The sequence below is a fragment of the Portunus trituberculatus genome, chromosome 42 (genome assembly GCF_017591435.1).
Source record: "Portunus trituberculatus isolate SZX2019 chromosome 42, ASM1759143v1, whole genome shotgun sequence".
NCBI lineage: Eukaryota > Metazoa > Arthropoda > Malacostraca > Decapoda > Portunidae > Portunus > Portunus trituberculatus.
In genome coordinates this window covers 11,821,938-11,846,691 of record NC_059296.1, presented here as the reverse complement: position 1 = coordinate 11,846,691, position 24,754 = coordinate 11,821,938, and the positions used below count along the sequence as shown (strand labels likewise).

Here is a 24,754-nt window from a genome sequence, read left to right as displayed (position 1 = left end):
TGTGTGTGTGTGTGTTCACTACCACCACCACGGTCGTCTGCTGGTCACCCAACCAGTCTTCCCTACTACGGAGCGACCTCAGAGCTCATGACCGATCTTTGGGTAGGACTGAGACCACAACACACTCCATCGGGAAAGCGAGGCCACAACCCCTCGAGTTACATCCCTTACCTATCTATTGCTAGATGAACAGGGGCTACACATTAAGAGGCTTGCCCATTTGCCTCGCCGCTTTCCGGGACTCGAACCCGGACCCTCTCGGTTGTGAGTCGAGCGTGCTAACCACTACACTACGCGGTGTGTGATTCACCTCGGTTGTCTGCTGGTCACCCAGCCAACCTTCCCCATTACGGAGCGAACTCAAAGCTCATAGACCGATCTTCGGGTAGGACTGAGACCACATAACACACTCCACACACCGGGAAAGCGAGACCACAACCCCTCGAGTTACATCCCGTACCTATTTACTGCTAGGTGAACAGGGCCACACATTAAGAGACTTGCCTATGTGTGTGTGTGTGTGTGTGTGTGTGTGATGCACTTAATACGAAAAAAAATATTTTAATCACTGGAAATAATCAAGTAAAATATAGTCATTTTTGCTAGGAGTGTGAATTTAAGAAATGCTAACATAGAAAAGAAAACAAAGCAAAATCAACTTAACATATCCGTAATGAGGGCAAAAATAGAGACAGGGATAGAAGTGTCTTAATATCAAAGAATATTCTTATTTACGGTAGTCTTAAGTTTGTTGAAAATCGATAATGTGTGATAATCAGTTAGTTATTTTGAGAAATCACTATTGGCCCTGTGGTGAGTGCCTGGGATCTGTATTTCATTCCTAGGAAAAGTAAAACTGCGAATTGGGTCATTAAGCAGCGATAGCTATCCAAGCGTTGCTATGGTAACGCTGTCAATACTCTGGATAGGTTTTTTTTCTCATGAAAAGAATGTATATTTTAGATATTTCCTATATATGATGTAATCCATATGGTGTGCAACAAATGGTGAGTTAACAGTGCAGCGCTATGGAGAGGTGGAGGGGCTCAGTGTGAAGTGGAGGATGCGGCGTTCTGGCGGCGAGTTAACGACGTCAACACAACGTGAAGGATGGCGGGGGGCAGGTTCAGTGTCCGCTGCTTACTTCTCGGCATTTACACCTTTTTCGTATTAAAGGCGTATTGCACCACACACTGGGTCGTTACTGAAGATGACAAGATTCAGGCACAGGTGAGAAGCAGTTATTTCTGCTGTGCACCGGCATGATAAGAGTGCAGGCCGGGTTGTGTATGATGTTTTTGACATTTCATATTTGTAAAATATGCATATTGCTTTCTTTTAGAGAATTTTGTGTGATTCATTGCATTCTGATGTCGAAAACTTGTTAGGAAAGATTCAGGAGAGTGTAAAGAGCTCTATCTGAACTAGAATCATTGGCCTGTCAGCTGATGGGTGTCGGTGTAAACAAACCACTCTGCATTATTACAGCTTACCTTACACACATATGGAACGGCATTTTCCAGTTGGTGATGTCCACACTGGTTAAGACATCAATTGCGTATCATTCCAAATCGCTTTTCAATAATAATCTATTACTTCTGAATATTTTACTTAATTCCTCTCCCGGGATCGCCACAGCAGATCACTTGTCTCTAGAATTTGATGGATATGTTACAAATTTTTAGAAAACTGCATCCATCTAGAAAAAAATTGACTAATTGAGATAGATTTTATTTTAAATTTGATGGTGACTAATTTAATGAAATCTTTTGGTTTATTTTATTTTAAATTTGATGGTGACTAATTTAATGAAATCTTTTGGTTTACCTACTATTTTATTGATGCATGCATATATCTTTTATGATTTTATTGAATGTTTCCTTGTAATTATGTATGCATTTCACCAACATTCATCACTCATAGAAAATCATAATTTTGTTTCAAATCGCACTAACATTTTTCAGCTGTTCTGGAAATGAGGTCTGTAAGCATTACATACACACATGAGACTCACATGTCATGTAAAAAGCTCGGTGACATTTCCATGAGCATTAAAATATGGAGGCATGTGACTTTTCTTTTTTTTTTTTTTAACGTTAAGGCCTATAGTGCCTGTAGGCTCACTGGAAGAGTAGCTATGATGGAAGCACTGTTCAGCTTTCGCCCATAAGTGGCGCAGGCAGTTTTATTTATAATGGTATTCATATTAGGGCCCAAATCACCACCCAAGTTCATCTTGGGTGTAACCACGTAGAACCTGGGTATCATGGTGACATTTAGGTAACTTTAAACCACTCGACAAATGGCAAAGTGTTTAAGGCTGTACGTGGTGGGATTCGAACCTACGTGTGGACGTCTCCGATCCCTTGCTCACTACCACTAGTATGGCTGTAATAGTATATTAGGATTGGAGGAATGAGGAACAGACTTATTATCGAGAAATATTGATCCTGTTTCCCCTCACACACTACAAATGCCAGCTTGTTGAAGGCAGTGGAGTAAGAAAGCGAACGAACTTATACAATTTATTTTTTTTCTTTTTACATTATAATTTTCTGCCATTAAGCACACAGGGATGAGTCTCTAACTCAGAAATAGTAGTCATTCCAAGAATGATCAGAAGAATACCTCCTCACATTCTTGCAATTAGCAGTTCCTAATTTGCTTGTTACTGAATCCATCTTTAGGTGCGGAAGTGACATATTGTTGGGTATGTTAGGCTACATTTAACAAAAGCATGTTAAATTTAATTATATTTGCAAATTGTGTGATTTTCTCCCTTGGAGCATTGTAGAAGCACTATAAACTTGATCTGAAGGTGGAATATATTGGTTATAAAAGACCCATGCTGGGGTCTGAATTTCAGCTAGGACACTAATGGAATCAAGAGTTTCACCTTGCTTTAGGCCAGGATGATTACCAGTTTGAGTGGAGTGTGATTGGCCTTGACTGTCCTGCTACTGTACTTGTAAGATAAGATTGTAGCTTCATTTGATACATCCATTTTGTAGATATTTTCACTATGCAGAACAGTTCTCAGAGCATTGTTGCAAACTAGGATTTTAGGGTTGGGAAAGCAGGTATATGCTGCTGCTTTACACTAAGAAGAGATTCTCTTTCAAGAACACAGCAGACTCATGAATGGTAATTGCCATATATCAATCTCTTGGTCATGTAGCTACTAGTGCATCAATAATGGGAAATAATAGCTGGTTTGTTAAGCTGCTAACTCAAAAGAACTACCATGCTTTATTCTTGGTCACAGTTCCTTTTATCTTAAGAATGTTTACTATACAGTATTTCTGCTTTAATGAAATCAATCAGTTTATTATCTGATGTTACAGTACTTAATATTTTGTATTTCCTTTAGGAATAATGTCAATATCTGCTTGAATTAAGAAAGGAAAAATGATGAGATAAATGTACTTTCAGATGGACTCCATATTCCAGCTGCGGCGGCCGTACGACTTCTTGGCACTGGCCCAGCAGGAGCAGCGGGCCATGCAGGTGGAGTCCCTGAAGAGAGAACTTGTTTCCCAAAAGTCACAAATTGACCGTAACGAAGACAAGGTCAGTCGATTGTATGATTCAGTTCCTTGTGTGAATGATTGTTTCATCATTCTAGTATGAATCTCCACTTCCTGATCAACACAAGAAGTCATTATGTTTTATTGATATAATGCTTTATAAAACAAGGGAAAGTGATGCATCACACTTGTGATTGTTATTAATATCATATTAGGTGTTAGACTTCTGATTGGTAATTCATTCTATTTTTTTCATGATTTTCTTGGTATCTCTATCATGTTCCAGTCACACAGTTTTATTAGATAGAGTAAAATCAAAAGCTTTTTGTATCATCAATTTTCCTCCTCTAACTGACTGTCTTTAACTTTTCTCACTGTTGGAATGTTGCATCTCTTGCTATATTTTATCACTATTTTCATAAATACTGCTCTTTTGATCTTGGTATATGCATGCCTCCCCTCCTCCTGCTGCATTGCTGTACAAGGCTTTCTTCTTCCTCTCACCTCTATTCTGTCCAACTCTCTAACACAAGAATTAATGAGTACTTTCAGTCTTTCATAGCATTCTCTAGTAAACTCTGGAATTCCCTGCTTATGTCTGTATTTCCAACTTCCTATGACTTGACTTCATTCAAGAGGGAGGTTTCAAGACATTTATCCTTATCCTGTGGCTAATCCTATCGGCTCTATGAGGAGATCGGCAATTGAGTGGGCCTTTTCTTTATATTTTTGTTGCCCATGGCTAGTCCTCTTCTTTTGTATAAAAAAGAATATAAAGATGTTTCAGAATAGGGCATTATGTTTTGCACATACAGAGTTGTGCAAAGAATTCTTATTGCATTTGCAGGACACACAGTTAGAGGAAAGAATATATCGCACTGATTCTGACTGTGTCTTGGCTGGACGACCTCTAACAGAGTTTGACCTTTATGCCAGCACAGTGGTTAACATGGAGAGTGCTGGCATCAGGTTCGTGTTTAATAATGTATTTTTTTATGATGTATTGTTGGTAATATAAGCAATTGTTTTTGTGTGATGATGGTGATGATATATATTTTCAGCCTAAGTACTCATTTAGTGTGTTGATGTGTATTTCATAGTTGAATGTAACAAGATTTTATTGGCAGGCTTGAGGAACACCTTGGAACTCCTCCTGGAGAGTCTGAGGCACTGTTAGAACCAGAATGTGTCCTCACCTTTGAGCTGCCTTTCTCCATGATGGCCTACGAACACCTTGAGGTGTATACCATTAACATTTTAGTTTTTAGTTTGTATTAGGAGACAGTTGCTGTCATTATATTCATACCAGGCTACAAAAATTACTTAGCTAACTTTGCGATAAAATCAATACTTATCAACAAGTCATGTAAGAATATTTGCATTATGATTCAAAGTTTAAAGGTAATTAAAAGTATGCATTGCTTATATGATAAAAAAAATGATCTCTTTTCTAACAGGGCGTGCGTTCCCGAGACAACCTAACGGCCAGCATTGAGGAGGAGCTATCTGCCGTGGGAGGTGAAGGAAATGTATCTGTGTGGGGCCATCGGGTTGCCACTGGACTGGTGAAGAATGCCACCTCCTGGGTTCTGTATTCCCTGGCCACTCAGTACTGGAGGGTGAAGGCCGAACCCTACCAGGCTGTAGAGTGTGTGAGGAGGGCACTTCACTTTGCTCCAAGGTAAGGCTGCCTTCCTGAGTTCATTGCCAATTGCATTCCATTGTTATATTTGATCATTTGCTTTTTAATATAGTTGTAGCTTCTTTAAAAAAAAAAGAATTTATGAGTATTTGAAAGTGATGGTGCTATGCTACCAGTTTATGGACACATAAACCTTGACTTACAGGTTTCCTCACTTAAATTTTTAAAAATTTTTATTTATTTTTATTTATTTTTTTTTAGATATGAACTGTTGCTTGGTTATTTTTTTTGTTTTGAAATTAATTGCAAGCCAAAATCATATATACAGGTAGTCCTCGATTTATACGGTAGATGTGTTCCAGAGGGACCATATAAAGTAAAGATCGTATAAAGTATGGAATGAATACCCAACTCCCTAGACTTTTTTTTAGTATAAAGGAGCAGACCTGAGCTTTGTACAGTACCTCCAGCCCCTTTCCATCAAGCAGCCATGTGATCCTCATGAGCGTGACTCCCATCACATCCACTTCGTCCCTTGGTTGAACAGCCTCGCCCTCCAGGGCGAGGCTCAGGGGCGTCCTTGCACCACTACCACTACCATCACCACCACCACCACCACCACCACCACCACCACCACCACCACCACCACCACCACCACCACCACCACCACCACCACCACCACCACTAGACTTTGAAGGATGTGTTCAAAATCAAATAATCTTTCACTGTACGTATACATTTTGCATTAAACACATTTCTATTATTCTTATTAATGTTTTTATTAATAAACTTACAAAGACATAAAAATGACTATGAAAAAGGGAAATGTTTAAACACAAAATTATTTTATTAGTACCTTCTTCCTCTATTTTGCTACATCCTCCTCTGATGTGTCACCATTGTTGTCGTCTGTCTCTGATTCTGTTACTTGACTTGGTGTGTGCGGTCTGAAGAAGCTTGTTATTGATTGCTATTTTTTCTTTTGTTGTTTTTCTTTGAGAAGAACCTCATAGCACGTAATTTTTTCCATGACCCCTCTGATGACGGTGGTGCTTCTTTCAATATTTGGGTAATTTTCTTCGAGAATTTTCATTGACTGCACCAACAAGTCCATACACTCAGACAAGTTGGCTGCTGTGAGGGCTCGCTGAGGTTGTCCCAGTGTGTCTGTTGCTGCTGCTGCTACCACCTTTGCCTCTTCCATTATCTTCACTCTCTCTTTTTTTATGTCTAAAAGATCTTCATTGGAGAGCTCTTCTGTATGTGACTGTAGCAAGTCGTCAATGTTGAAAACTTGCTTTGGGGAATAATCGCTGTTTTCTATAATTTTCTGCAGCACAGCAGGATACTCCGCTGCAGCTTGAGCATCTGCTGAAGATGCTTCCCCTACCATCTTCAGGTTGTAGAAACCGTACCTCTTCTGAAAGTTGTTGAACCAGCCATTACTGGCAATGAATGGCTTCTTCTCCCCTTCGATGGTGTCATAGATTGACACAGCCCTTGCTTTGATTAGCGCCAAGCTGATGGGCACACGGGTCTTATTTTGGTGCTCAATCCACGTAGCTAGCATCTTCTCCATTCTCTGCATCTCCACAGGATGAGCATAGGATGACTGGCTACCTTTGAGTGGAGCTCCTGCCTTAGCTGATTCTCAGATCTTCGTTGCGTTGCGTTTTATGGTCCTTATAGTGGCTTTGTTCATGCCCAATGTGGTCTGAATAACACTGTTTTGCTGGCCTTTTTCTGCCCTGTCCAAGACTTCCAGCTTTTCCTCCAGTGTATATGTCTTCCTTGCTCTCTTAGGCGTATCACCGCCAGCTGGAGATGGAGAGGGACGCTTGGGAGCCAGGTAAACATTAGGCACGAGAGAGGGAGATGTTGCCACAACCACGCGTAGGTGAACAATGAGGCTGCTTGAGGGTGAGAGGGATGCGGGTGGCGGGAAACAGCTAGCAAGTGACACCTTGTGGCTGCATTTCTGAACTAAATCGCCGCGCGAATTTTAACTTTCTTGAAACCGTATAATTCTGAGGAATTCGTACAGTGTGATGAATAACCACTATTTTTGGACACCGTATTACTCTGAATTCGTATAAAGTAAATTCGTATAAATCGAGGACTACCTGTACAAGCAATTCTTAATGCAGTATGATTTGTATGATATGTGTAAATAAAATGTACATTATGCACATTTCCCTTCAGACACTTTCGATACATACCAAAAGTTCACCTTGGCAACATCCTACACCGAGCACGTCGGTCTGATGAGGCAGTGTTGGTCCTTCATGCCGCCATTGACCACTTCCGTAACTCCCCTATGGCCCACATCACCCTGGGCAACGTGTATGCGACATTGGCCTTCTATAATGTGTAAGTTTCTGTATTGTGCAATATTCTTATTATGATTGATAAAATGCTTTAACTATTTTCCACTTGGAACTCAATAAGAAAGAGAGTTAGTGACAGTCTGTAAGCAGCACCCCACATTTATTAGTACCAGTTATGGTAATTTCTCTGGTAAACTTTGGAACTCCTTGCCTACTTCTGTGTTGAAACCTTCCTATGACCTGAATTCTTCCAACAGGGAGGTTTCAAGATGCTCTTGATTATCCCATCTAACTGTATGGAGACTGGCACTTCAGTGGGTCTCTTTTTTTAGTACCTGGTTTTGTTTCCCTTTGCTGGTGCCCTTTTTATATAAAAAGTGCCATTTTTATGTATGTACCAGAGGAAAGATTTATTTCACTACATTAACCTTATTGTGAATTATTTTTATGCACATAGTGACATATATGTTGCCAAGTATAACATTTCTTGTACTGGTGGGTGTACCAGCATTAGATGAGATTGTAGTTGCTCCAGACATGTTATTGTTTGATACAAATATCCATGGATGTTTTTTTCCTTTCCCTTTGACTGTTGGTGAGTGACATAGCTCATTGGGCCATTCTGTGTGTGGTTGTAGCTTTGTTATGGAAGAACATATTTTAGGAATAGTCATACATATTACAAGTGGTTTGAGTGTCTGTACTTGTAGTACTTGTTTAAATCTGTTTTCTTGCTGGTGGGATTTTAATAAAATTTCCTTTACTAGTAATGATGTCTCGTTATAACTTTGGTTTTCTTTTTGTGACAGATCTGTGTTGTGCTTTGAAAATGCTCTATATATGTCTCCAGGAGATCAGAGTTTGCGACGAAGAAAGCATGCTGTTCTATGCCATTCTAAGCTGGAGGCAGCATTGGAGAACCAGCACCAGTGAGTAGTTTAGGCGGAAAGGTTATGTTACTTAACAGAAGTAATATACTGATTTATTCTGTGTTGTAAGGAGATATGGCCAAGCTGTTTACTCCATGGCCAAGATAGAAGAATAATGTCTGTATTCACTGCTTGTTTTTATGATGCAGGTCACTCCAGAGAACACTAGGGGAGTTAAGAGACTACCAGAAGCGTCATGAGGAGTGGTTGTCATTGCAGCAAAAATTGCTTCTGGAACAGGCAACACCAGAAATGAAATTAGAATCCCGATTGGAATATGAAGAACAGAAAATAAGGGAAAGCACAGATGGAAGAGGTGGGTGAACCAGCACAGCTAATGATAACCTTCTGTCAGTTGTGTTTCTTGTTTCTTTATTCCATTTGCTGGTTTAGCAATACATTACAATGATTGTAGCAACTCCATCAAAGCAGTGTCTTCACTTGTTCCTGTTCATACACTTCATCCATACATACCTTAGCCCTCTCATTTACCATTTACTTGTATGTATATGATGCTTGTATTGTTTGTGATAAACTTATCTTCAATATTTTCAGGGCAAGACTGTTTTCAGTACCAGCAAGATGGACATACATTTCTCAGTTGTAACATGAGGAGAGATCAGCTGGAACAGCGGGGCTCCCCATCAGAGCTGTTGTTGGATCTCCAAAGTCTTTTGCATACAGTGGAGTCTGAAGCACTGAGGCTGGGCCAACATGTGCTGAAAAGGAAACCATTACTGATGTCACAGATGCCTCAGATAACACCCCTACACCCAGCTAAAACTTATAGGTACAGGAAGAAGGAAAGCTCACATAAAAGAAGTTTTATTTTATATCTTTACAATTCACAATAAGCTTCATCACCAACCTTATTATTTACAAATACCTTTAGTTACTAATCTTTGTGCAGAATTGCAAGATTGTTGTAAATATTGTGTAGTTAAATGAATTTTTCCCTCTTGGATCATATACAAAATGGTTTTAGGTTGCAAGAAGTAATGCGCTTCTGTATCTGGGTTACAGTTTGGATCGAGTGTATTTGTGTTTTACATATCATCATGAAATGTTTCGTAGGTATCTAGGAAGACAAAAAAACTGGAATCAGGAAATATGTGAGGGATATTAGGATTGTTAGAGACATCTGTGAGGAATCAGGTAATTTTACTTTGTTAATTAAACATGGCACATTTATTAATTCTCCATAAAAAGTAACATAAGATCCAGAATACAAAGTAAAGATAACTAGACTTCTGTAGTGGCTACCTCCCTTGAATGAGTTAATGGGGTAAGCATTAAAGTAGATCAAATTATGTATGAGATCTATATAATTGAAGGATTTTGATGATGAGAATCCTAACCTTTCTCCTTTCCAGGAATGGTGGAGGGACAGGAGTGCTGGACATGGCACTTGGTGAAGGATTTCCTACAGCTGAACAGTGTGAGAAGGCTGCTCCTTTGCCTCAGTGGGATGATTTTCCTTCAGTCTTTCTTCCTGCAGAGAACAAAGGATTCTCGTAAGAATTATTTTCTTTTATGTCTAATGGATAAGTTCTATCTTTTGGAAAGGAGTGAATATATTCATATTTTTTTAATAAACAAGGCTATGTTAAGGAAGCACAGTGATGAAGATTGAGGAATGGTCAAGCTAAGTAAAGGGGAAATACTAGATGATAATAGTGATGGCAACTTTATTGTACTGTTTTAGTGTGGATCGCTTTCTGAGTGATGACATTGATGTGAGCTTCAGCGAGGAGCATCCCCTCCCATGGCATCCTCCCATCTGTGAGCGACTGACAGATACAGTTGAAGGCATTGATGACATTCCCGGCATCAAGGAGCGGCACACTCTCACTACTCGCAGTCGAGACCCCCATGCAGTGCCTTACCTTCTCAAGTACGGCCACCAGGGCATGGAAGCAGAGATTGGCCAGCGCATCAGCAGTGCGATGAAAAAGGTATGACTATTCCATATTAATGGGGAATGATGGAGTACCAATTGTGGGTGAATTCAGTGAAAGACCTCCAGGCAGTGTCCGTGTAACCCTGAATAAATGTAATGCACATGAAGTGTAGAAACTGCAATATATTTTTTGACAAGTTGTTGCTGAAGTCCCCTCATCATGTTAATGTATTTTTTTTTTTTTAGCATTTGAAAGAGCTACAGCCATAATAGTAATATTCTGCTTTCCCATCCTGTTCCCAATGTCAATATTGAGAGCTGGAGTAGATGAGAACCGCCTATCCGTGCCTAGGGATTACAGCGATAGCCGAGATTAGTGTTGGCAGCCCTTTCAAACCAATAATTCTGAGAAAAGAAGAGACAATGCATTTTTTACTAAATATTCCCTAATATACATGATATTATTTGAAATAACACATTAAGTTGATGATCTCTAGGTAAATAGCTTATGAAAATTAGCCAAGGAATAAGAGGGGAAAGGGGTATTTTTAATACTATGTCTGTAAGTGTTGTGTCCCACTAGAACAAATGAAGGTCACATAATATCTTCCTTAATAAAAAGTTTCTTAGACTATTGCCATTTGCCACAGGGTGTTGGGCCACAGTGGCTGCTGTACAACTTGGCAGGGTTGTACTGGAGGGTGCACGGGAACCTTTACAATGGCATTGAATGCTTGCGGCGGGCAGTGGCCACAGCTCCTGAAGAATGGCGGGATGTGCCACTGGTGAACTTGGCAGCACTTCTGTACACAGCTGGGCACATTGATGATGCCCTCACCCTCACCCTTCAGGCCATGAGTGTGGCAGACCATGAGGTAGTGCACTTCAGGAATTTTTTCCTCTTGTGTGGTGTTCATTGTATAGGCCTCTTGCCAGCATAGAAAGTCTATTATAATCATCACAACCTTATTTTTTGTATAATTTTATTAAAGACTGTCTTGCATTCACATTCTTTAGCTCACTTTAGTTCCTCTGTGCTGTCTTGTTTTCATGATCACTCCCATCTTTGTTATATTTCTCCATGTCTTACCCACATATAGGTACTTTTTATGCATGTGAGCACCCTCATTATCCTTGCCATCCATTCTCTTCTCACCATTGGCATCTGTTTAGAAACTTTACAAATCTAGGTCCGTACACTAATGTTGTTTGAAATTGTAAGAAAGTGAATGAGATTGATTTTTAACATTGTTTTCAGCCTGAAACCAATTTTTTGTTGGCCAACCTTTATTGCGGGAAGGGCAACCTGACGGGCGCTTGGCATCACTATGAGAGGGTGTTAGCAGCTTCACCCACTCATTCATCTGCTCTCCAATATCTTACTGCTCTTGCCTGCCACACACGGCCTCCTCGCTCCACACACCCCTTGCCCACCTGCCAGAACCAGGTGAAGATACAAGATGAAATATTTTCATGCATTTAATTGAAATATTTTATATACCATGATGTCTTTAATTCAAGATGCTAAAAGTTTTTTATTCTGATATGCTTTAGGTGTGTTTTAACACAAGATAGAATAAGAAGTAAAGTATAGATTGAAGGACATCTGAATCTAATATTGTTTTATTAGTTATTTGTATGTTTCTCTGCTCTTGTTTCTAGTACTGCAAGACTTGAATAGTGAAACTTTAATCATGGTATTGTTTTGAAACTAATTTGCTCTTTAGTGTTGAACCTGAATGTTGTGAAATAATGAAGAATAAGATAATACAAAAATGGTTGTTCTGGTGGATGCAGCATGGAGGCATGGAGGAAGGTGTTTGCACAACTGATGGAGGTTGCCAGGCTACTCTTGACACATCTGTGGAAGATAAGAGTAAGATAAGAATCTGCCATTCATGTTGAGCTTGTATTTATTGAATAATATATGAAAGTATGATTGAATTATAGCATTGATATTTGCAGAATCTTTGAAAAGACACATGTTAAACTTAAAATATAATCATAAGATGTCTTTAAACAGATGGCTTGGAAGAGGTCATAAGTTTAGATCTTGATAATGAAGCTGATGAAGTAGAGGAAGTGGAAGATGAGAAGGAAAAAGGAATTGAGAAAGAAAAGGAAGAGGAGGTGGAGGAAGGGGAACCATTAGGCCCTACAGACCGTGAGATGGCAGAGGACTCCATCAAAAAAATAGAAGACCCACAGGGACCAGACACCAAGGTAACCTCTAGGGATTCTCTCACTCAATTCACTTCATATTTTCAGGAAATGAAGGTTGGTTGTGATGCAGGATCTGATTTTTTAGAAAATATGTTCTATAGAAAAACTTTAATGAGACATGGAGATGAAATGATTGTTAAAGAGCTAGACTTGTAGTTGTGGAGATCATTCATTTAGTTAAAATATGCTTATATTGTATAGAGGTGATACATGTAAAAGTGTTTATATAAGGCTTGGTGTTATTTGACAAGGATGAAGTAACTTGCTGATGTAAGGATTAGTGTGTTTGAGTCACAACCAAGATGTACTAGTATTCAACTCCCAGACTGGGCAGAAAACAATATTAGGAATCGTCTTCCCTCATACTGCAACACTAATCATCTAGTAATGAATAGATATGAAATGTTACTTTGCATCCTGGGGGTAGTGGAAGGCTAAAACTCTTAAGGCGGCGTCACACTAGCACTTTTTCCGTCGTCCCAGATGATTTCCGTTGTTTTTTTACTCTTCTGTCAAGTCTTTCCGTCGTCTTGAGTCAGGCGGAACACACCGTTTTCTTCTAGCACCAATTTTTAGTGAAATTAAGATCTATGGTTTCTAATGAACACTTTTATAATGAAATTTATTTTCTTGTTAATTGGAATGATGCTATAATCTTAAATTAATAGAATCTTCTTAAATAGATGTAGATATATTTGTGTGTATATATATTTTGTTCTGGCTTAGCAGTGAAAAGTGGCTCAGTTGTTTGTTTACATTTCTGTGGGTCTGTGGTGCTCCAAGGCAGAACTTCCAAGTAGCAACTGGCCAAGATGAGCTGCTCTGTTGTTTATGAGTGGACAAAGTTGTCTGAAGAGTTTCTCATAGAGAGCAATAAAGGCCAAAAATAGCAACGGGTTGCTGGGGGTGAAGGGGCTGCCATGTTTGTTTACAGTTGACAAATGCGACAAAGGCGGAAGTGAGCTTGTGTGTGATGACCAGCGTCAACAAAAGTTGACAGAAAAAGTTGACGGAAAAGTGACGCTGCCTTTACCACTGTGTGACGCTGCAACATCAAAAGATGATTTAAGGACCTTGAGAGAATGTGTGAGAGTGGCATTACAAGAAGTATTACGAAAATTAAATTGAAAGTAAGAATGGAAAAAAGTAAATCCCCTGTGAAATGGAGAAATGTTTAGTGATGTAGAGAGAGAGAGAGAGAGAGAGAGAGAGAGAGAGAGAGAGAGAGAGAGAGAGAGAGAGGGAGAGAGATAGGTATATTATTGATCCACCATGGACCCACACCTGAATTTCATACCACAGCTAAACAATGCCTCAGAATGCATTTGTGTATAGAAAATCTTTTTTTACTTGGAATAATTTGTATTTTCACCTCTTGGAATACCTGCAGAAACTTGTGTTACTCATTGTAATGCACAGACTAATGCACACAAACCACAAACTCTTACAAAAGATATTGTGCATTTATTTACCACAGCATATTTCATGTAAGCCTTAAAATTTTTATTGTCTCTTAACATATGAATTTTTCTGCTTTGTTTTATTTTTCACTCCTGTCTTTTATATTCATAACTGCAGGTTAGCTCCACCAATAAACAAATCCATGTGCGCATTGGGGTGAGTACTGAGGAGTCCTCAGCATCATTCAGTGCCAGTGGGTCTGAGAGTGTGGGAGGCAGCAACAGCTTCAGCAGTGGCAGTAGTAGTAGTAGTACTGGTGGCAGCAGCAGTGGCAGCAGTAGCAGTAGTAGTAATGGCAATGGTAGCGGCAGCAATGGAGCTAGCAGCAGCAGCAGCAGCAGCAGTTCCATGAGTGGGTCTGACACAGCAGTGGTAGAAGATGACCCCTTACCTGATGTGCTGCTGCGGGTGCGAGAGAGGGTAGCCTCTCCTCCGCCTCCACCTCATGTGTGTGATAGAGCCAACAAGCTCAGCGATGTCAAGCACTTCACCTCCACCTGGCTTTCTGTCTCAGCCAAAAGCATAGAGTAAGAAATAGTTTCTTTTTGGAAAAGTTTGAGTTTCATCAATGGCCAGTAGTGTGATCATAGAATACAGTATTGCTATCCTTTGCTGTCACACTGTCACCTTTATCATTATATTTCATTTCACCTTTGTTTTCATGGGATAGAGATCTTGACTGTTTCCTTTACATCAGTTGCTTACATGTTCAATGATTAGAATATTCTGTTATAGTGATTTAGTATTTATATCATGTCCTCATAAAGCAAAGAGAAATAGAAAAATTGCAAAATTCACTAAATATTGTGCAAATGTTTTCTATTATTGGTTCCATTTCTTTGTTATGTTTGTAAGACAAATTTAATTATTTGTGTCTTTATATTATCCTCTTTTTTTTCTTTTGTCTTTGACATACATCTTCTTTTACTAACTTTTCAGCACATATTTTTGCATGTGGGTAATGTTTGTTATTTTTTAATATGTACAGTTGATTCAATCCTATGTTTTGGTCTCATTATAACTCATTTTATGTTCCAGTATTGCTGAATATCTGGTTCCCAGTCCTGCTGTGGGCACTCAGCTGGAAGAGCCTATCTGTCGAGGGGACCTGCCAGCCTCTATGCATACCTTGGATCACCTGGCTGGTATTAGACACCGGCATCTGCTACCTCACTTCCCAGAGATGGGACTGAGGGAGGCTCTTCAGACACTCACTGATCGCACTCCAGTCTCTGTTGATCTAATGGCTACCAGGATTGCCAGATCCCTTGCTAAGGTGAGAAAAGTTTTCTGTTTTAGGAAATACTGAGTGTGGAAGGGCAGCGGGGTGGTGGAAGATTGATTATGGAGGTGTGATCAGAATATATTCAGATAAATCACTCGAATCGAGTTCTCGTGGCGAATATATATATATCTAAACCTCTTAACCAACTCGCACCCACAATCCTCACAATTTCGAATTTATTTTAAGGGAGCAACTCTCGGGACCCAACACAGACAGGTAATCACAGAAGCAAAACACAGTTTCTACGCTTTTCACTTTATTAGTTAACTTACAATAATACCTTACATACCATGCGGTCACATACACACGCACACACAGGCACACACTAAATATTCCTAGAATAACTAAGAAAAGACTTACCACCACTCTGGGGTACAATACTCTGCCATGTGTGAGATCGTGAACACTGAACACTACCTTGTACAAAGGCAGCGACCACCCACATGGACTCCAGGGCCTCCGGGATCACTCCGCCATGTGGGGACAAAGGACACGAACGCACAACACAAATGTTTCTAGAAATAGTTAATCTCAGTTCTTCACAGCTGGGTAACCACCTGTAAAACACTAATCTGTCCCTGCACAACAGCCTGAAATAAATGATGTAGCTCGTGGCTCCCAACCACTGCTTAACACACTCTCAAAGCCTGAAACAGTTGATACATGTGGCTTGGCGCGGCCTCCAGCACGTGTGAACACAGAGTTAAAATAATCCATCTATATCTGGGAGATCGGTACTTCCTCCGCTTCTGCACAATGCTCGGCAAATCGTATCGATCTTAAGAGGCTGTTTCACCCTGATAAGATGATAGAGTCGTAGCCACATGCAATATACGGAGAAAATTACCGGCCTTGTGAGCAACACACCCACTTCACACCGAGTCGCACACTAGACTGCCATGCGTGTGACCCACTGCAGGTCACGCACCCTGGCTTGACCCCACTAAACAATAACTTTTCCTCTAATTCTCCTCATTCCTCTTTCTAACACCATCCCAACTCTTCACAGACATGTCTATACACCAAAGACGCCCACAGATATGCACAACTCGATGTTGTGCACATGAAAGAAGCAAATTGTTGGGAAAATTTAAATATTGCACTGAGGTTGAGGTTGGCAACCCTTGCGCCACCATCGGCCTCCTCGCCACCTTGAAGACAGGCGAACATAGCCTTGCGTGGGCATCTTCTGTTGGTTCTTTCTGCGAATTTATTCGCTGACATGGTCTTACCATGACATTACGCCCGCCGTTTTGAGATTTTTCTCGTAGGTGAAAAATTTGCAACGCGCAATATGGACACCCTACAAGTGATCAGATCCTGAACATCTAAGAAAACAGGTTACACAATACAAAGCCACCTATTCTTGGATACACCATTCACACTGTAAGGTGTTATGTAACTGAACAGCAACAGGTGGATATCCACAACGTACTTGAGCAGAAAAACCCAACATTTACTTTACTAGAACCAAAACTTAGGGAAAAAAAAGCTCCAGTGCGTTTATGAACAATCCTGTGCGAAAATTAGGCACAAACAGCCACATTTAACACAACAGTAATGTGATGTGCTGTCTGTATACATAGTGTAGGTGTATTGTGTGGTCAGTGTCATTACAAACATGGTTTAAAACATCTTACCTGGCTACCTGCCTAAGGGCAATTAAAGTTAAACTAACCATGCATGACACATCAGACACACCATGCAGCTGAACCACACACAACCGAAGAATGATGCGCCCTGCTCTCCACAGTGACGACCGTGCGACAAAGTGTCGTCACCTCTACTTTAGCAAGTTGCTGGCTCTGCGATCAGCCGTGAAAAAAAGTCGGCGCCTACATTATCTTGTCCCTTTATGTATCTAACAGTAAACCTGAACTGCCATGCTTGTGACCCACTGCAGGTCATGTGCCCTGGCTTGACCCCATTAAACAATAACTTTTCCTCTAATTCTCCTCATTCCTCTTTCTAACACCATCCCAATTCTGCACAGACACGTCTATACACCAAAGACGCCCACAGATATGCACAACTCGATGGTGTGCACATGAAAGAAGCAAATTGTTGAGGAAATTTAAATATCGCGCTGAGGTTGAGGTTGGCAACCCTTGTGCCGCCATCGGCCTCCTCGCCAGACTCAGAGTTGCCAATTACCTATCTGGTGTTTCTCATTACTACAGGTCCATAATGACTCTAGTCATCTCCTCAGCATTCTAATATTGTAGCCAATATGTAATTACACATCTCAGTACGTACTATCAGCTGGGAGAATAACTCGTTCTTCTGAACTAGCTTCTCCCAGCAATATGTATTCCTCCACCTTGAAGACAGGCGAACATAGCCTTGCGTGGCCATTGTCTGTTGGTTCTTTCTGCGAATTTATTCGCTGGCATGGGCTTACCATGACACTGAGTATCATATTTTTACATTTTTCTGTATTTTGTAGCCTTTTTGAGATGCATTGAGGTATACTAAGATTGATGCTGTTATACAAAAGAGCTGAGGCTACAGATATGAAGCATGTAAATTGAAATTATTTGTCTTGTTCTTGGTATTTTAGCATACATGTGAATCTTAAAAGTCTTACTTATGAAAGAACCATTTCATGCATCACAAATGCTTGTCTGCTCTTAATCTATCACTTGCTTGAAATTCTTCATTCATGGCAGCTTCTGTCTTTCATGGGTCGTATACTCAATTGATTTGGACAGGTAAGTTAAGGTAATAATAATGAGAGTGACATTGTTGTGATTCCAGAATGAGACCTCATGGGTGGTGGCAACAGCAGCAGCCCTGTACTGGAGAGTGGTGGGCAGCGGGGAGCGTGCTGTGGACTGCCTCAGACATACCCTCCATTATGCACCTCGGCACATGAAGGACATCCCTCTTATATCCTTGGCAAATATCCTTCACAGGTAAGAAGTATAGCATTGTTGTTCACTGGGTGGTTTCCTGTATGTTCCAGCCATAAATGCCTTTGTCATTATTTTTCTGAATCTTATAGGAAATACTCAGCGTGAGTGTTACAGTACATATTTGCTCATTAGTTTGTTGTAATGACAGCAGATATCTGCTATGTCAAATAACAATCCAATACATTCTTCATCCAAGACATTCTTCATATTTTTTCCCACTGAGTAATCTGAAATGCCTACTTATCATAGGTTGAGAATAATTTATTTGGTATTCTAAATTCTACAAGCCTTCAAAATTCAGAATCATGGGTTTTTAAGGGATTTCATTATTTTTTCTTTATTCACTGCTTTATTCCATTTTAGTATTGTAATCAGTGCAATATTCCATTATCTCTCTTAAAATGTGATTAAGCACACCTGTCTTTGTTATGTGTGTTACAAAAATGGTAATCAAGTGGAATTAATTTTTCTTCTAATTTCAGGGCAGGGCTCTACAATAATGCTCTTGTTGTAGCAAACATGGCATTAGAAATATCCCCAAAGTTTGTAGTCATTCATTTTACAATGGCTAATATTTATGCTGCCAAGGTGAGTGAAAAAACCTAGATTAGAGTTATGAATTTCAGGGAAATGTATTAGTGTAATGTACCTTGAGGCTTCTCAGTGTGATATGTGTGCTAACAGTTAGTAAAGTAAACAATAATTAGATTGTTATGAAACATGTATCCATTTTTAATCTTTAATTGTCTCTTCAAACAGGGTGATATGGAGAAAGCCACTGCCTTTTATCAGTCAACCTTAGCATTGCAGTCTTCCTTTGAGCCGGCTCGGGACAGACTAAGAGCAATACAGTGTGCAACGCTTGGGGATGAAAACTCTGCAAAGAACTGAAGTATTGTTCTTTATTTTCTTTATATTTCCTTTTAAAAAGGAATAACACTAAAAGTTTTTAACAAGAAGAGTATGTAAATATTGAACTGTTGAAAATATGCATTGTGCATCATGAAGTGTTTTCCAGAGCTTTAATGTAGTAGTATAGAACTTGCGTATTAGCAACACCATTGTTCTTGACTCCTTGTGGGAATATGGAGATTTTGAGATGGACTTTTTCACATAGTGCTAAAACACTATTACTGTGGTTTTCTATGTACTATTGAGTCCTATTAGTCTCCTTTTTCTTTCTAACTCATATTACTGGGAAACTCTTGTTCTTCTAACAAATTTAGTTATTAGCAACATTGATGACAACAACAACTAGTTGGGAATTTCTTGCCTGGTAAAAAGTTTCAAAATTGTCAGTGAATATTTACACACTCATTTTCAGTACTTAGTGATAGCCAGGAAGATCTACACCATTTCGTCATGTTCTGGCAGTTATGGCAAACAGATGGTAGTGTCTTTTCTATTATTCCAAAACTATTAAGCTAAGTTTTCTACCACAGAAATCTTTTTTAGTTCTGTAGGAATTTCATATTTGATTTAAGTTATCTCAATGAAGGTGGACAAATCCTTCATTTTGATATATCTGGCAACCCAACAACTGTTGTCACTGCATCCTGCATAGTCTGCCAAGGTGCTTCTGTCACCTTGCAACTGACCCATCTTAAACCTGTCCTGAGTGAAGTCTGCCTCCAGTCTGTGTGGTCACTAGGGAAGCCCACAGAAGACCATACCCATACTCATTTGATATAAGGATTTTTGTGTATTCTGTTATTATTATTATTATTGTTGTTGTTATGATAAGAAGTTTTATAATTTTATTATTGTTATTATTATTATTATTATTATTATTATTATTATTATTATTATTATTATTATTATTATTATTATTATTATTAGTTATTATTATTATTATTGTAGCTGTCATCATGATCATCATCATCATCATCATCATCATCATCATTATGATGGTCATCATCATCATCATCATCATCATCATCATCATCATCATCATCATTACTATTATTATCATTATTTTGATTTTGAAGGCAGGTGGTGTGTTCCTTTTATTAAGGACTGTCATGAAAATATTGCCTACAGGGCACTTTATAAGCACACCATGGATTAAGGATATGGAGTACTTATATAATACTCAATACAAAAGGAATTTAGTGTGAAGGTTGACTATTGATACTTTGGAACCCAAATGATCTGTTTTCTCAGACTAACTGAGGTTTACACCTTTAAACCTTTAAGATGTATAAGATAGCTGGTAAATATTTTGATTTCCGCAATAACCTGTTATGATTTTGGCATTCATTGGCTGCTTGCTGCAACTTGATAATATGATATGGCATCCTTAAGAGATAGAGAATACAGCCAGCTGATTACATGATGCTGCAGTGTCAATGGTCAACCTGTGGACAAAAGTGAATTAAGCTATTGCTGCAATCTAAAACTATGTATTTAAGAAGGGCTTTGTACTTTTAATGTTAACACACACACACACACACACACGGCCTGGTAGCTCAGTGGTTAGAGCGCTGGCTTCACAAGCCAGATGACCGGGGTTCGATTCCCCGGCCGGATGGAGATATTTGGGTGTGTCTCCTTTCATGTGTAGCCCCTGTTCACCTAGCAGTGAGTAGGTACGGGATGTAAATCGAGGAGTTGTGACCTTGTTGTCCCGGTGTGTGGTGTGTGCCTGGTCTCAGACCTATCCCAAGATCGGAAATAATGAGCTCTGAGCTCGTTCCGTAGGGTAACGTCTGGCTGTCTCGTCAGAGACTGCAGCAGATCAAACACACACACACACACACACACACACACACACACACACACACACACACACACACACACACAAAGAAACATAAGGAAATTGGAGAGACTGCAAAAAATGGCTACAAGAATGTTTCCAGAATTTAAAGGGATGACATGAGGAGAGACTAAAAGCTATTGATCTACCAACCCTGAAACAGAGAAGAGAGAGAGGGGATCTGATACAAGTTTATAAATTGATTAACAGAATGGATCAAGTAGATAACGAGAAACTAATCCTGAGAGAAGAATATGACATTAGAAGCACAAGATCGCATAGTAAGAAACTGAGGAAGGGAAGATGTCTGAGAGATGTTAAAAAATTTAGTTTCCTGCAAAGATGTGTTGAGACTTGGAACAGTTTGAGTGAGGAAGTGGTGTCAGCAAAGAGTGTACATAGTTTTAAAGAAAAATTGGATAAGTGTAGATATGGAGACGGGGCCACACGAGCATAAAGCCCAGGCCCTGTAAAACTACAACTAGGTAAATACAACTAGGTAAATACACACACACACACACACACACACAGACACCATGTAGTGCATTGGTAGCATGTTCAGCTCACAACCAAGAAAGCCCAGGTTCAAATCCTGGGCATGGCGAAGCAAATTGGGGAACCTCTTAATGTGTAGTCCCTATTTTCCTAGCAGCAAAGGATGTGTCCTGAGGGATTGTGACCTCCCTGTCTCGGTGTGTGGGTAGTCTGAGCTCTGCCTGAAGATCAGTCAGTATGAGCTCTGAGCTCATACTGACAAACACGCTCTAAAAGATTAAGGAAGTGAGGAGTGTTGATCAGCTAATAAGAGTGAATTACTGTAATATAGGTAGAAAGTTAAGACTATGCAAATGTAGCTCAAATTTTGTGCTGCAACTAAATGAATACAACTAGTTAAATGTATACATGCTATAGAACCTCCAGATGTCAAAGTAATAAGTTCTGAAAATCTACTTGATATTGTGTTGTTGATTATAGTAACTAAATATGAGAGTATCAAGCTCATGCTGAAAAGATTTACATTTATATTTTTGTTTCCTGAAAGCTGTTTCCTGGTACTCATGGTACTCAGAAATGGATGACACTGCTCATAGTACCCTTCTCAGTGTAGCTCATGCTCCTGGATGTGATTTAAGAAGTGATCAGAAAAGACAATAAAGGAAAACATTTGAAACCATTGCCCAATACAGTAGTCACAATTCTTAGAATATTGATTTCCATATAATTGAAAATTTTTAAGTTAATGTTGAAATAAAATTTCATCAAATAGATCCAGAAACAAAAACAAATTGAATGACATGGCTCAACTAATTATGGAGTGATTTTATATATTAGCTTGTATTGCTTGAAACTGCAGAGGAATGTCACATGTGTTGCTAACAGAATGAACCCTGATCACGATTTACTTATAGGATAGATGTATACTGAATGACAACTTGTAATTATGGCCTTTATTTTCTTCCTTGTGCAGAGAGAAGTACTGCATTTGATTGCATACTTGATGCTGTTAACTTTGTTTTTTCATAGATAAGAGTTATTGTGAATAATGTAAAGAATGTGTAATGAAGAAGTTATTAACTCAGTATTAGATGATGGCTCAGTATTAGAATATTTCAAAGCAAGGGCAAGAAGGTGTGACATCAGACACAAGTAGGATGTCAGAGACTTATAACTTATATGAAAGAATCATTTTGCATCAACATATCATTGCAAATTACTGACATGCAAAACTAAAAAAGATTATCATTTGGCATATAGAAGCCAGTACAATTGAGGACAATTCTAGTGAGTCAGCAGTGCAGTGGAAAATATTGTGGTAAAGACAACTGGAGCAAATTAGGAGCATTAGATAATTCTCCCTGGTTATAAAATTACTTGTTATTTTTATTATTTTCATATTGAACTTGTTTAATGTTATTTGATTATTGGAGGTTTTGGCATATTAGGCAGATTACTGAAAATATTTCCCATGGGAAGTCAGTTAAGCATACAAGAGATGTTAACCTAAACAAGGTTTATACATTTTTGTATAACAAAGCACAATACAGCACAATATCTTTTGGTTAAATAGTTCAGTTTGATGAAACACAATGCTATTTATCTTCTCTCATTGTGATGAGAGACCTTGTGTAGTGCTAACTGACAGTATTTTTAGTTCTGATCAGGATTTATCATTATGCCATGTAAATGCATTTATACATTGAACAGCACTTGAATAGTTTGTTTACTACACAATGCCAGTCATTTATTTATAGGTTTGTACATTGATTAATTACTGGAATACCATGCACATTCCCACCATACAGTATGAGTGGTATATTTTCTCTGTTAATAATCATTATAACTTTTCTAAGTCATTACATGTAATTAATAAGATACTGAATGTGGTGGACCAGTGAAGTCTAGTCTGGTGAAGTACTCTTTGGAGGGTGAATTGTGTTGTTTATTTTTGTAATTATTTATGAACTACTTCAAAACTTGTTTTATCATCTAACTGATAGTGGAAACTACTTTCATAATAACTGAAAGTAGAGGAACTAGATCTGTTTGAAGTGAAATTTATGTATATAAGTATGAAAAAAGAAATTGCAGTAAAATCCTGATTGACTGATCATGTGGGTTGTACTGTACTGAGTTCAGGCTTCCAAATCTTCTGGGCCTTAATGTGAAAAATTAGATTATACAACAGATATTCATTTAGAGTATTATCTAATTTAAAATTTATTGATAATGAGGCCTGATTATATGTTACTCAAGGTTTTAGGAATAATAGAGATGAGAGGAGGATCTATTGTAAAAGGATTAGATGGAAGTGATCTGTTGAGGCATAAATCTGTTATATATGGATGAGGTATTAAAGTATTTTTGCAGTGATCATTCTTGATTGAGTGAAGAGAAGTTCAAATTAAAATAATGACAAGTTTTTTTAAGCAGTTTACATAATGTAGTACTTTGAATAGATTATTGCTACCTCATAGAGGAGATTATGCCAGTCTCCTGGTAATGTAAATATATGAGTTGATATGTGCAACATTTGTGGGTCACTGTGTAGAAATATTGTCCAAAGTAATTCTGAACCTAAAAAGATATTCTATTTGATTGACTACATTTACAAGAGATCAAGATTTTACTGCAATTGGATGTTGGTGTTCTTATACTGTGATTGGTCTTATAGTCAAGTGGAGGAGCAAATGAAATTGGAATCTTGATGAAAGGCATACAATTGAGAAAGTTTTGAAGAGTTGAATTCTGTGATAGTTTGTGCCAAAAAAGACTATTGTGAGACTTCAATGGAGTTGTTCAGAGTTTGCAGATGATATCAGGTTGCTGTAGAATGCCTGGTGATGATGTGAAGGCATTCTTCAAGTACTGTGGTCATTTTCCCAAACTCACTCTCTCTCTCTCTCTCTCTCTCTCTCTCTCTCTCTCTCTCTCTCTCTCTCTCTCTCTCTCTCTCTCTCTCTCTCTCTCTCTCTCTCTCTCTCTCTCTCTCTCTCTCTCTCTCTCTCTCTCTCTCTCTCTTTTTTTCTGCTGTTCATTCTGTGGTTGATATGGATGCTGGAAATTAGTAAAATTTTTATTATATTCTTTATTCTTCAACCTTAATTTTCATTGCTTCACACTGCCTTTCTTTTTGTTGCTATGGTAGAATTAGTTCATAAGGCTGTTCATGTGAGCTGGTCTCGAGTGTATAAAGTACGTACATCCACAGTTCTCTTCAGAATCATTCCAAGCAAAGTTTGAAATGAGCTGTCATTTGCTGGTGAAAGCTTGCTTCACAACACAAATGCAA

The 24,754-nt window shown here is 38.9% G+C and overlaps 1 protein-coding gene across 1 annotated transcript; it reads left to right on the top strand.

Annotated features, from left to right (window-relative positions):
• Nucleotides 1-1,044: 1,044 nt before the first annotated feature.
• Nucleotides 1,045-20,004, top strand: LOC123517655 (tetratricopeptide repeat protein 17-like). The gene is made up of 20 exons (XM_045277971.1): nt 1,045-1,230; nt 3,433-3,570; nt 4,375-4,496; nt 4,655-4,766; nt 4,985-5,208; nt 7,372-7,539; nt 8,306-8,425; nt 8,575-8,741; nt 8,981-9,215; nt 9,799-9,939; nt 10,131-10,380; nt 10,976-11,200; nt 11,584-11,772; nt 12,123-12,201; nt 12,349-12,548; nt 14,127-14,536; nt 15,048-15,285; nt 18,052-18,209; nt 18,692-18,797; nt 18,969-20,004. The coding sequence occupies exons 1-20, from the start codon at nt 1,111-1,113 to the stop codon at nt 19,098-19,100; spliced, it is 3,534 nt and encodes a 1,177-aa protein (XP_045133906.1). The 5' UTR covers nt 1,045-1,110; the 3' UTR covers nt 19,101-20,004.
• The last annotated feature ends 4,750 nt before the right edge of the window (nt 20,005-24,754 follow it).

Excerpts from the sequence above, each read along its gene's own strand:
- LOC123517655 (XM_045277971.1), top strand. The coding sequence starts at position 1,111 with ATGGCGGGGGGCAGGTTCAGTGTCCGCTGCTTACTTCTCGGCATTTAC. Across the intron at positions 4,497-4,654 it reads ATGGAGAGTGCTGGCATCAG|GCTTGAGGAACACCTTGGAA; the intron begins GTTCGTGTTTAA and ends TTTTATTGGCAG. Across the intron at positions 12,549-14,126 it reads CACAGGGACCAGACACCAAG|GTTAGCTCCACCAATAAACA; the intron begins GTAACCTCTAGG and ends TCATAACTGCAG.